The 13,142-nt window shown below is 50.9% G+C and overlaps 2 protein-coding genes across 2 annotated transcripts; one reads left to right on the top strand and one right to left on the bottom strand.

The window, feature by feature from the left end:
• Positions 1 to 2,970: 2,970 nt before the first annotated feature.
• LOC115912461 (chymotrypsin-C-like) lies at positions 2,971 to 5,176 on the top strand. Its single transcript, XM_030964036.1, has 8 exons — positions 2,971 to 3,010; positions 3,127 to 3,218; positions 3,296 to 3,393; positions 3,476 to 3,601; positions 3,683 to 3,819; positions 3,909 to 4,054; positions 4,717 to 4,795; positions 5,106 to 5,176. The coding sequence occupies exons 1-8, from the start codon at positions 2,971 to 2,973 to the stop codon at positions 5,174 to 5,176; spliced, it is 789 nt and encodes a 262-aa protein (XP_030819896.1).
• A 345-nt stretch (positions 5,177 to 5,521) lies between these two features.
• CASP9 (caspase 9) lies at positions 5,522 to 12,360 on the bottom strand. Its single transcript, XM_030963801.1, has 10 exons — positions 11,554 to 12,360; positions 10,410 to 10,629; positions 9,960 to 10,040; positions 9,767 to 9,798; positions 9,051 to 9,227; positions 8,303 to 8,392; positions 7,488 to 7,635; positions 6,953 to 7,132; positions 6,668 to 6,777; positions 5,522 to 6,044 (listed from the first exon to the last, which is right to left on the bottom strand). Exons 1-10 carry the CDS (start codon positions 11,683 to 11,685, stop codon positions 5,952 to 5,954), a joined length of 1,263 nt encoding a protein of 420 aa, XP_030819661.1. The 5' UTR covers positions 11,686 to 12,360; the 3' UTR covers positions 5,522 to 5,951.
• Between the last annotated feature and the right edge of the window lie 782 nt (positions 12,361 to 13,142).

Genomic DNA, 13,142 nt, shown 5'->3' with positions numbered 1-13,142 from the left:
TGCACTCCCAGCCCATGGGGCAGCCCAGTCCCAAGACTCCCTTGGAGAGAGAACTGGAGAAATAAACAAGGGCAAGTGTCAGCAATGAAGAGACATGGGGAAGACTGATTCGGTGATCAGGATATGATTTTAATAGATACAATTAGTAGCATGTGAAAAATAGAAGGGCAATTTAAAACAATGTGTTATCAATTTCTTAAATATTGTACTATTACTTAGAGTCTGTAGTATTTGGCAAGCTTTATTTTTTAAAGTGAGAGCTTTGAAAATCATTCCCAGGTCGGATTTCGAGTTCACTTTAAAAGGAGGTTTAGCTATTATAGGTCCAAATTCAGCAAGTCAATATTACTTGAGTATAGTTTTGGTGTAGAAAAATTTATCTACTAGGTAAGACCAGGACTTGACCAAGTATCCAGGCTTGTAAGTGGAAGAATCTCTTTAATTTATTTTAGAAACCTCTTAGTAATAGTAGTTAGAAAAATAATATATGTCTTCTATATAGCTATACAAAGATATATGAAGGTTTTTAAAGTAGCTGGTTTTGTCATTTAGTGTTAGTTAAACAGTTGAACATAGACACATAGCAAATGAATAAAGTAATGCTTGTTATAAAAGTCAGTGAATTCACATCATAAGATTAACAGCATAATCAGGGTTACTAATATATCAGTAGGAACTGATATAAGAAATTGAGGTTATAATTGAGGTCTTTAAGAAATTGAAGTTATATTTTCCTAGACATATATGACATTAAAGCAAAAAAGTAAAAAATAAAGCATTAAATAAACCATAACTAATAGCAGTCATAATATGGAGACTCATTTTCCAGTACTACTTATAAAAAATAAAATAGCAAAAATTGTCCTTATTGCTATGATTAAAAAGTTGTATCTTGTAATTTAAATGAGCAAATTTTGACAAAAATTCATTCAGGCTTTATGTCATTCACTTGCATAGCAAAGGAATTATATCTTGTAATTCAAACAGGTATGCTTCAACAAAACTTAAAATCAACTTCACTAAAACTTAACCTTAATAAATATATTGAAAAGAACTTAAAGTTAGCACCACTGAGACTAAACAAAAAATCTTAACAAGAATTAACTTATTTAAACTCTATTATTACAAAAAGGTTACTGAAAATTTGTCAAACAGTTAAACATTGTGAAAAATGCCTATTATATGATTGGCTCTTTGCAAATATTAAAATGAATACTATTTGTGTTATGTTGGAAAGTTATGCTGTATTAATCTCTTTTAAGTAGTGTGGTAAATACAGTTTTTAGGCTATAGCATAATATTAGATAGAAACTCTGTGATTGGCTTTTCGCAAATATTGAAATGAATATTATATGTATTATGGTAGAAAGTTATGCTGTATTAATTTCTTTAAGTAGTGTGTTAAATATAGTTTTAGGTTATAACATAATGTTAAAATAGAAACTATTATATGTAAGATACTTTTTCTAAGAGACGACTCACACCAAGCAGCCACAAGACACCTAAATCTTTCAGAGAAAAAGGTACCTGGACTGTCTGTAACTCTTTGTTTTTATTATCTTGTATTGTCCTAATCCCAATCATTCAAATTTTTATTACTTTAATTATATTACTATTTTTTTTTTCATCTTATTACTGTTAAACTTTTAAACTTCTAAAAACAAGTGATTGGTGTTTTTCACATTGAATATAACAACATCTCTTGCCTGCAGAGCTGAATGGGATTTTCTTTTTCCGGTAAAGCCATCTGATGGAATCTTACTGCAATCTAGGTCTAATTATCAAAGTTCCTTTTGCTTTTGCCAAGGCATCCTGTAATCAAATCTCTTATGTTAACTAGGTCTGAGAGCCATCTTCTGTCTTGTGTCTCGCAACATCCAATAGGGAAGAGTGCAGAGTCACCTTTCCCAAAGGAAAACAGGTGCAGGGGAGATGGGATCACACCTAGGTGCTCTGTGCAGAAGTAGCCAACACAGAACAGGGCAACCCAGATTCTCACACCACAGGTGGTGGGGAAGGGAACACATGTGCCACTGAGTTCTTGGAAAACCTTGGGCAGAGGCAAGGCCATTCCAGCCACATCCTGGCTCCTGCTGGACCCCCCTTGGGGTGCTTGGCTGGCCATGGCTCCCTCTGGCAGAAGTAGCCACACCTGTCCAGGTGCTCTTCTCCAGCCACATGTGGGCATTGGCCCCCACCCCTGCCCTGAGGCACCCACCACCAACAAGAGATACAAAGATACAAAAAGAACCCCCAAAAATAAACTTCTACAGTTATCTTCAAACCATAATCACAACAATCTAAAGTGACAACATAAAGGAGAGCAAAAACCACCCAAATCCTCACGCAGCTGGCAGTCGTACATAGAACAGCCACTCGCCCCCAGGCTTGCCTGAGCACAGAATGTACCACTGGCACCTACGATGATGCCACAGCCAAGGCAGTAGCCAGGAAGAAGCACCTTGGCAGAAGACATGCCAAGGATGGGTATACAAGGTGAACAAGCACTGATGGGAACTCAGAGATCCCCAGTGATGAGCCTTTCAGGAAAGGGAGCGCCTTATCTCTAGGGGGCCAAGGGGCTGGGGTCAGAGAGTGTCCTGGAGGAGTCGGTGCTTAGGGCTGGGGGGCAGCAGGGCTGCCCAGCACCTCAGAATCATGGGTGGGAGGCTGCCCCAGGAGGGAGTGACCCTGTGCCGCGGCAGGGACCCAGACCCTTCCCAGAGCAGGGCCAGGTGTCCCCACCATGTCCCAGCATGGTGCCAGCACATGAGGGGCAGATGTGGCCATTCCCAGGCAGGACCGTGAGTGCGATAAGAGAAGGCAATGGGGCTGAGGAGCCCCTGTGCTCACAGCGTGGGACAGTCCCCACGTGTCAGCAGCAGGCAGGGACACTCCAAGGTCCCCAGCAGTCCGGACACTATAAGAGGGCTGAGCAGACCCACCACAGCACCTTTGCTCCGCACAACCATGCTGGGAGCCGTCTGTCTCGTCGTGCTGCTGGGCTACGGTAGGTGCAGGGCATGGGGAAGGGTCAGGGCAGGGGGGACAGGACCCTGGCGCCTGCCCTGGCCCGGGGCACGGGCACAGGCAGCCTCTGATGTCCCTTTGCCCGGTGTCACACAGCCTACGGATGCGGTCAGCCGGCCGTGCCACCACAGCTGAGCTCCCGCGTGGTGGGCGGTGAAGACGCTGTAGCCCACAGCTGGCCATGGCAGGTGAGGGGGCACAGGGACAGGGATGGGGACAGGGATGGGGACATTCCTGCTCTGACCCTGTGCCTCTGCCCTCGCAGATCTCGCTGCAGTACAGCCACTCTGGGTCCTGGTACCACACCTGTGGCGGGACCCTGATTGCCCCCCAGTGGGTGCTGACAGCTGCCCACTGCATCAGGTGGGTGTTGGGGTGCTGGGGGCATCTGTGCCATGCAGGATGAGATATTTATGGGGACTGACACTCTCTCTCTCCCTGGCAGCTCTTACATGACCTACCGTGTGGTGCTGGGCAAGCAGGACCTGTCAGAGGCTGACGAGCCTGGTTCAGTGGCTGTGGGTGTGGAGAAGACGATTGTCCACAAGAAATGGAACTCTGTCCTTGTCATGTAGGGATGGAATATATCCAGGAGTGGGTGGGGGGCAACAAAGCTGGGGACCACTTCCTCGTGGTTCATGTCCCCCTGTAGCAACGACATTGCCCTGATCAAGCTGGCAGAGGAGGTGCAGGAGACTGACACCGTCCGTGCCGCCTGCCTGCCGGCTGCTGGCAACATCCTGTCCAACGACTATCCCTGCTGTGTCACCGGCTGGGGACATGTCAGGAGTAAGTGGGATGTCCGATGTCCCCAGGAGGGTCCCCAGGGGTCCCTGGGCAGGGGTTGTGCAGAGTGTGAAGTGTGACTGTCCTTACAGCCAGTGGGCCCCTGGCTGATGCCCTGCAGCAGGCTCTGCTGCCCGTGGTGGACTATGAGAGCTGCTCCAAGTGGGACTGGTGGGGTAGCCTCGTGTGCGACACCGTGGTGTGCGCCGGCGGCGACAGCGTCGTCTCTGGATGCAACGTGAGTGTGGGCACTGCTGGGTGGCCCCTGCCCCCAGCCCAGAGCAGGATTGAGAGTGGTGCTGGAGCAGTGAGTGCAGGGCAACAGGTTCCATGAGAAGCCCAGGAGGAGAGGGGATGGAGCTGCAGTGGAGTGTTGGAATAGATCAGCCAAGACTCCATTTTCTTCATGCAGAAAGCAAATTCTTTATCCACAAAAGTCATATTTATAGGAAATATCAGAAGGCACTGTGTTAAACCTAACTGGTCAGCAATACAGTGAAATTCAGGTCACTGGTTGGTAAGCGCTATTGAATAAGTCTAACCAAATTTTCTCTCTCTCTCTCTCAATATGTTTTTGTTTTCCCTTTTTGGGTTCTCATGGGACAAATCTTATTGTTTACAGAGGTGCATTTGTTTTTCACCCTCAGAACAGATTGTTGTGTCAAACGAACTTCTCATTCACAAAATAGCTTCACATGGGAACTTGCAAATCACTTGTTAGCTGCACTTAGAAGAAATGACTGGCCAGCTTTGGCAATTTTAGCAGAGCGAGGTCTGATTTCAAAAGGCCTTTCTTTTATAATTCTTCTACCTGTCTATGACACTGGTGGGTGCTGTGTGGGATGTGGGGTGTGCCAACAGGGTGCCAGGACTGATGGCCCACACTGTCTCTCCATACAGGGCGATTCTGGGGGCCCCCTGAACTGCCAGCGCGACGATGGGATCTGGGAGGTTGAGGGCATCATCAGCTTTGGCTCCAGTGAGGGAAGCAGAGAAATAAATAAGGGAAAAAGTGCAGGGTCACCTTTCCTGAAGGAGAACAGGTCCAGGGGAGATGGGATCAGCCCTGGGATCACCTGCACACCCAGATGCTCTGTACAAAACTGGATAAGATGGGACAGGACACCCCAGAGCCCCACTCCCCTGGGGGATGGAAAAGGGAAATAGAGAAGGAGACAACCATGAGATCTCACAAACACCTGAGCACAGGCAAGACCACCACAGCCACACCTCAGCTCTAGCTGGACCCTCCTTGGGGTGCTCAGGGCAGCCCTGGCTTCCTCCTGCAGCATCCACAAGAGTGTGGAAATACTCAGTGACTGCAAAAGCAGATTCCCAGGTTCCCACAGACCTACCCTAAGGCCTCTGCATCTCCCAAGGGTGGCTCCAAGGATGCTTTTCCCCCTCAAAATCCAACACAGATGCAGCACTTCTGACCCAAGGCCATCATGGTAGCAGCTCCTTAAGAACTTTACCTCAGCACTGGTATTTCAATGAATCCTCATCAGTTTCCTGCTGTAACTCCCAACTGACTCCTCAAAAGGATCAGGATGCTCCATAGGCTGGCACAGCCACATTGTAAATGACCAGACAGAGCAGCACAGAAATGAGTGAAGGTTCCTACTCTTCCCACTTCAGAGGAGCCTTCAGGAGGTGCTGAAATGGCAATGAGGAGATGGAACAGACAAGGGAATACAGCTAAAGATTTGCTCTTTAATTGCATTTATTAGAAACACTGACTGCAAAACTCATCCCATTTCACTTGAACATCAGACCCTGGTCCCCTCAATCAGTTACCTGGACAGCACAGGACACAAAGATCATGATCAGCAAAGAAAAACCCTCTGAGGCCGAGTGTGGCTGTGTCAGGATGAGCCAGAAGTGCTCTCCTCTGGCTCTGTTTTCCAGCAAAGGGACTTCCTGCTCCATCCACATTTCCCATCGGCACAGCACAATCTCCATCTCATCTCCACTCCATGGCAAAGCCAACGCTCGTGGATCACATTTCTCCAGACAAACATCTGGACACACAGACAAAATCCACAGGGAGCACTGACACCAAGTCGTGTGGGCACAGATTTCATTCATCCACAGAAGCATCTCCAGTGCTTGGCAGGGGGGTCAGAGCCCATGTGTCAGTGGCACGTGAAGAAGAATTTTTTACGGAGGAAATTGAAACATCCTGGGATCTGCTTGTACCTCCCCTTGGCAGAGACAGCGTGTGCCACCTGGGAACAGAAGAGAGGCCGAGGAATGGGATGCTCTCCCCATCCCTGGCAATCAATGGCTGCCATGCCAAGGTGGCCAAAGAAGCACCGCAACAACCAGAAAACAACAACAAGGTGATTCTGTAAGTCCTCTCTCCCTCCACACTGGACTTTTCTCCTACCCATGGAGAACAGAAAAAGTATCTGGGGCACCTACACTTGTACACAACTTTGGCAATATTGAGTCAACAAGGCACACAAAGGAAGAGGTTGATCAGCCAGACTCATTCCTTATCCCTGTGCATTGTGCTCCTCCACCCCCAGGACAAGCTTACAGGAGCACCCAAATCCCATCAGCTTGGATAGGACAAGCCATGACATTTTTAGCAATTTCTTCAGAAGGATTAAAGCCTGTATTGCCAAAATTACTTCTCACTGGAGAAACCTCCAATGATTTTTGGCAGATTGAGGCTAGACACTTTCTTTGTAATTAAACTTCTCTGCAGTACCTCCAATGAGCCCATCCCTAAACTCAACACTCAATATCCTCATTCCTTTTTTGCGTGTAGGCCTCCATGCCCCAAGTGATCACACCCCTGACTATTTCCTTCATCAGCAAAAAGCAAAGCAAAAAAGACATTTACCCTCACTAACATGCTGAGCAGGTCTTCTGAATGGGCATACTGCTCCAGCACACTGTCCAGGGTTTCCACATACCACGAGCCACTCGACTTCTCCCTCCAGGAGACAAAACCTTCAGAGAAAGAAGGAGAATGTTATGCCAAAACCCATCTGCTGTTCTCATCCCAACAAGTTCCTAGCGCTCCAGAGCTCAGTCGTCCTGAACTGCCCCTATCTTTGGCCATGAAGCTCCGACTGTTTTGCAAATTCCCCCATGCTCAGAAAAGGATTTGCACAGGCTGCTTCACCTGGAAAAGTTGAGTAGGAAACCAAGATGTCACTAGGTGTGGGCAAACTGGCAATGGCATCGGGCTCGTCCACATTATCCGATGAAACCCGAAACGGGGTCGCGTCCGATTCCAAGGAACCCCCAGGAGCTTCCTCTTCAGGCGAATCACAATCCACTACAAAGCCTTGATCCCTTTGTTCTGAAAAAAGCAGCAACAAGACAGCTCCTGACGTCCATCCCACCCAGGAGATTCACAGTTGTACATCCGACATTAAGAAAAGATGGGAAAAGAAAAGGAAAAAGGCCCTAGAACAAAGTAAGGCTTTTTGGCTGTTCAGCTGCACCAGCTGAGTCAAAGTCATTGGTAGTTTATACAAAATTCCTCACTGTGTGTGAAGAGCTGGAGCGGCCTCTCAGCACATGGTAAAAGAAGAGGCAGCTGATGTGAGAAGAAGCTGGAGAGAGGGGCAGTCAATGAACAGAAAGGGAGCCAAAGCCACAGCCTGACCACATCTCTGCAGCCCAACGCTACCGGAGCCAACACAAAGATTCACCTCCACCACAGGCCTGGATGAAGAACAGTTTGGGTTTTCCTCTCAAACTCGGGCAATTGGACCCATTGAAATAGTTCACAATCTTTTCTATGGGAATGGGTTTTCCATCCGTTCCATAAACGCCTCCAGGAAACTGAATATGGCTCGTCTGCAAGAGGAAAATGCAGGAGCTAGTGACAGGGAAGGCAAGGCCAGTTCCAAGGGGGCCCATTTCCCATCAGGTGCTTCATGACTTAAAGGTACCAGAACAAATCCTGGTGTTTGTGGGAATCCCTGTGGCCAAGTCAGGGTGAGGAGACATCCAGGGACACTTGAAATGCGCTAAAACGCAGCAATCCAACTTCTGTTATCCAACTCATATCCCACATCCTCCAGCAAAGGAGTTCTTCATCCTCTGGTACAAAGGGCACATACCATACACCATTTTCCCAGCAACGCTTCTCCTCATCCTTTAAGAACTGACTTGGAATAAAGAGGCTTTATTGCTAATAGCATCTCCCAGTCAGAGTTGGAGAATGGCAAGGACTGAATCACCACAGCGTGAGGCTGAGTGGGACCTCCCTGCAGCTCCAAATTAGTAGCCCCAACTTCCAAAATGGAAAACACTTGTCCACTGGCACCACTGGATCAGACCACACCAGAGAAGCTCCTGTTTTCTTTAAGCCAGAATAAGGGTGTAACTCTCTGAAATGCACTGCAATGGCAGAACAAGGTTTTGACAGACCACTTCCCTCCCATCCTGTGTGAGACCACAGGACAGGGAATTAACCCTTTCCCACAGCAAAGGAACAAAGGGAGAGATGGGACAAACCCACCTGACAGCCATGGGAAAGGATGACCACAATGCAGCAGTCCAAAGCACTGTGGTCCTGCCGAGACAGCTTCAGCAGCTCCAACACCATTTCCTGTGTGGAAAACATCACAATGAGAGTCTGTCAGCCACAAGTTACTGCCAGGCCCTGTTCTAACTGCACTGCCATGGATCCTGTCAACCTCTGCCACAGGATAACATGAGCCCCGAGTACAGCTGGCAAAAGCCATTGGCAGAGAGTGAGTATTTCTGCATCTCTGCCCTTATTTAACACTGGCTGCTTTAATCACACAGATTTTTCACCTCTCTACACTCTTTACAACACAGCACCACAAACCAAAGCACATTTCCACGTGATTTATCGGATGAAATCCACTGTTTCTGACTGGGAGCTGGTGGGTGAGCAGAGAACCATATTTTACTTTCAGATGATCACTTCCAGTAACAGCCAAGGATGGCACAGATAGACATGACACAGCTGTCCAAGCTATCCCAAAAACACAGCCTCACCAAATCCCTACAAATCCCAATGAGGATTCAACATTCATGCAGAAGGATGAAAATGTGCAAGGTCCTCTCCCCTTCTGCAACTGCAGCGCAACAATAAAGTAAGAGGATGCAAGTGGTTCATTGTTTCTTTGTCGGAGGTTTTTGGTGCACTGCCAACACAAGACACATCCCCTAAAGCATTCCCATTGCTTCCAGGGGCTGACCTCTCATCCCTTGCATCTGCAGGGCACACCCAGCCTCACCTGAGCTTTCAGATCCCGCCGGGTCAGGACAGTGAAGTGCAAGGCCCTGAAGCGCCTCTCCAGCTTCTCGCAGTCAATGTCAGAGCCCTCTCGGGTGGACAGACCCGAGTCTCTGGAGAAACTGACGTTATTGAGGATCAAGCAGTGTCCACAGGGATCCGCTTTCATGTCATAATCCTGGCAGGGACAAGTCACAATTAAACTCCTTCTTATTCCAAGTGCTTGCTGGCTAATCCAGCAGGATACAATGCCATTGAGGAATGGGAGTCCTTAAAGTGGTTCATTTCACAGCTTTTTAATTTCTCTAGTCCTAGGGATGGGTAGAAGCACCCTTTCTCCACACACATCTTCTCATCAGCAGCTGGGAACATGAAACAACCCCCCAAAGTGGGGAAAGCCTTTGTGGAAAACCAGATGCTGCTTTATCTGCAGCATGTCCAACAGCAGGTTGAAATTTCTGGAAAATTCTTTTAGGCACCATCATCAAACCTCACCAAAAGGAGCCAAGAATTTGTGTTATCACTGTGGTAATCTTAAGGAGGATCTGGCTAATGACTGATCCACTCTAAGACCATCGGCCCTGTTACAGCCTTGGAGCAATTGCTCAGGTATGACAAAGTGAGAACCAGCTCCTCCAGACATATTTTCTGGAGTCACCCATGAGGCACAGAGCTTTTGCCTAGTAGGGAACACTTTCAGCCTTCTCAAATACTAACCTGGTCACGGCTCCTCTTGTCAACAGCAGAACCTACAACACAAAACAGGCACAGGATTCAGTTCACCACACTCCACAACAAGACCACCCTCCTAGAGTTCACGTCTTTCCCAACACATATGAATTTCCCCTTCCCACCACACTGGAAACGAGCCTTTGGCATGCTGTGGCTCTAGGAGTGGAATGTGGCTTACCCCAGGCCAGCACTGGAGGCATTCGAGGTCTTTCACTCTCAGCTTGCACTGGGATAGACAAACGTTCGTGAGGGGTCACATCTGTAACGGTATGGGACAAAAACACAGACGATGAGTCTGAGCTCAAAAGGCTCCACTGCTGAAAAGCAGGATACACAGGCTACCCCGAGAAGCTGTGAAGGCCCCACAGTGTTCAAGACCAAGCTGGACAGGGCTTGGAGCAACCTGGGATAGTGGAAGGTATCCCTGCCCATGGCAGGGGATGGAATGAGATGAGCTTTAAGGTCCCTTCCAACCCAAATCACTCTAGGATTCCATGATTCTTCCAACAGTCACCTCTACCAGATAATAAAAATAATGACTTCCCAGACTCTTGCCCAAAGTGAGAGGAATCCCAGCTGCCACCCCCCGTGCTGTTTGCCAAAAACACACCACACCCTCAGCACTGACTTTTACGCTGTTTTTCCTCCCGCAGCTCCAGCTCCACAGGCCGCAGGTCCGGCAGCTGCCGTGGCACCGGCCGGGATTCGCACTCCTGGATCAGCATCTCAGCAAGGTCGCCCTGCCCGGTGTCCCACAGGATGGAGAGGAAGGCAGGGAAGGCCTGCTTCCCTCGAGTCTCCAGGTCAATGATCAGCTGCCGGGCTTGCTCTCCTCGGCTGCCAGCGCTCTGCAGAGGAGAAAAACCCAGAACAGGGGTTTGTGCAGTGCCTGGGCAGCCCTTCCAACCGCTGTGAGCAGGGAAATGTGGGATCCGCACCCAGGACAGGGACACAGGGTAAACAACAGCAAAATGAGTGGAAATAGCCAGAATCCCCCATCAGAGCCCCAGCCCTGACCTCCCTCCAACAACAGCGGTCACCACCGGGACACCCAGCCTGATGAGCACTCTAGAGGGAAAGGGGGAGAGGGAGCACCCCAAATCTGGCCCCTGGGGACAAAAAGGCATCCCTGGGCTGTCACCAGCGTGTAAGATTGGGTAAGAACACCTCCAGGCCTGTCACCTGTAACCAAGGGGGGAAACAAGAACACCTTAAGGGTGTCATCAGACTGTGAAGCAGACACAAAGAGAACTCCCTACACCTGGCACTGGCCAGAGCTGGGGACAAGAAGGGAGAAGTTGGGGGGGTGATTCTCAAACATCTTATCTGCATAAGGACCAACGCCAGGCCTTGTCATCAGAGTGAGGGGACACAGGGCCATCCCTTTGGGCCTGTCACCAGGACTAAAGGGACATGGAGTTCCCCTATGAGCTTGTCACCAGAATGAGGGGACCTGGAGTCTCCCTTGGACTTGAGAGGACCCAGGACAATCCCTCCCACGTCTGTCACTAGAGTGAGGGGCCTTGGGGGCCACCCCCCTGACCTATCACTGGGCTCAGGAGACATGGGTTCCCCTTTGGGCCCAAGAGGACACGGAGCCACCCTTCTCAGGCCTGTCACCAGGATTAGGAGACATGGGGGCCACCCTTCAGTCCTGTCACCAGGGCTCAGGGGATGCAGGAGCTACCCCGCCATGCCCGTCTCCGGCTCTCAGGAAACGCGGACCGTCCCCGGGCCACCCCTGGTGCTCAGTGTCCCGCTCTCTGGCCCACCTGCAGCTCCTCCAGCATTGGCCGGGTGAAGAGCCCGCGCTGCTCCAGCGGGTCCCAGAGCGGCTCCACCCGCAGCGCCGCCACCAGCCGGGCCCGCCCGCGCCGCAGCGCCCGCCGCTGCTGCTCCTCCATGGCCCGGGAGCCTGGGCTGCCGCAGCCGTGCTCTGCCCGGGACCGCCGCTCAGTGCCCGGACACACCGCCGCCCAATGCCCGGACACACCGCCGCTCTGCCCGGGACCGCCGCTCAACGCCCGGACACACCGCCGCTCAACGCCCGGACACACCGCCGCTCAACGCCCGGACACACCGCCGCTCAACGCCCGGACACACCGCCGCTCAACGCCCGGACACACCGCCGCTCAATGCCCGGACACACCGCCGCTCAACGCCCGGACACACCGCCGCTCAATGCCCGGACACACCGCCGCTCAACGCCCGGACACACCGCCGCTCAGTGCCCGGGATCGCCGCTCAATGCCCCGACAGACCGCCGCTCAACGCCCGGACACACCGCCGCTCAGCCCCAGAGTCACCGCCGGTCCCTTCCCGGAGCTGCTGCTCAAGCCCCGGAGCCGCCGCTCTGCCCCGGAACCGCAGCTCGCTGCCCGGAAGCGCCACCGCCTCGGAGTTCCAGAATCACACACGGACTCAGGCTGGAAGAGCCCTGCTGTGGTCCAGAAGGATCATCCCAGAGCAAACGGAATAGGATTCCGTCCTTTTGTGTTTTGGTGTTTTGTTCGGTTTTTTAAAAATATCTCCGGGGATGAACACTCCACGCCCTCTCTAGGCAGTGTGTCAGCGGCACAGCAAAGTTCTTCCTCATGTTCAGATGGAACTTCCTGTGCATCAGTTCCTGCCAGTTGTTCTTGTGCCATTGCTGGGCCCCCCGGAGCAGAGGCTGAACCCTCCCTGCAGACAGGGACAGACAGGAACAGACAAGGACAGACAGGATGGAGATGAGGGCCTCTCTCAGCTGTGTCTCCTCTGGAGGCTGAATAGCCCCTGCTCCCTCAGCCTTTCCTCAGCAAGGGAGATGCTCCTGGCAAGGAGCCCAGGGCTGGACACAGCACTCAGCTGTGCCTCCCAGGGCTGGGCAGAGGGGACCTGCTGCCACTGCTCCTCCCAGTGCACCCCAGGGCCCCCTGGCTCCCAGGACACTCTGCTGGCTCCAGGACAGCTCATTGACCATGGGACCCCCAGGTCCTCCCTGCAGAGATGCTCCAGCAGGTCACCCCTGCCTGTGCTGGTGCTTGGGGTTGTTCCTCCCCAGGGGCAGGACCTGCACTGGCCTTGTTGAGCATCATTAAGTTTCTCTTTGTCCAATTCTCCAGACTCTCAAAGTCCTGCTGAATGGGAGCACAGCCTTCAGGTGGATCAGCCAGTGCCCCAGGTGTGTCAGCCAGCCCCCAACCTTCAGGTGGATCAGCCACTTCCCCAGTTCCATATCATCACCAAACCTGCTGAGGGTACATTCCATCAGTCTGTCCAGATCGTTGGTAACCAAGTTGATTAAGACTGGACCACTGGACCCAGTATAGATCTTTGGGGAAACCACTGACTGCAGACTTCCAAGTGGACGATGCCCTCT

This window comes from Camarhynchus parvulus, chromosome 21 (genome assembly GCF_901933205.1).
Source record: "Camarhynchus parvulus chromosome 21, STF_HiC, whole genome shotgun sequence".
NCBI classification, from domain to species: domain Eukaryota; kingdom Metazoa; phylum Chordata; class Aves; order Passeriformes; family Thraupidae; genus Camarhynchus; species Camarhynchus parvulus.
The sequence above is the reverse complement of the archived record's forward strand: the minus strand, read 5'-3'. Positions and strand labels throughout refer to the sequence as shown.

Excerpts from the sequence above, each read along its gene's own strand:
- CASP9 (XM_030963801.1), bottom strand. The coding sequence starts at position 11,685 with ATGGAGGAGCAGCAGCGGCGGGCGCTGCGGCGCGGGCGGGCCCGGCTG. Across the intron at positions 7,636-8,302 it reads TCCTTTCCCATGGCTGTCAG|ACGAGCCATATTCAGTTTCC; the intron begins GTGGGTTTGTCC and ends TTCCTCTTGCAG. Across the intron at positions 6,045-6,667 it reads TGCTCAGCATGTTAGTGAGG|GTGGCACACGCTGTCTCTGC; the intron begins GTAAATGTCTTT and ends TTCTGTTCCCAG.
- LOC115912461 (XM_030964036.1), top strand. The coding sequence starts at position 2,971 with ATGCTGGGAGCCGTCTGTCTCGTCGTGCTGCTGGGCTACG. Across the intron at positions 3,219-3,295 it reads CCCACAGCTGGCCATGGCAG|ATCTCGCTGCAGTACAGCCA; the intron begins GTGAGGGGGCAC and ends CTGCCCTCGCAG. Across the intron at positions 3,820-3,908 it reads CGGCTGGGGACATGTCAGGA|CCAGTGGGCCCCTGGCTGAT; the intron begins GTAAGTGGGATG and ends CTGTCCTTACAG.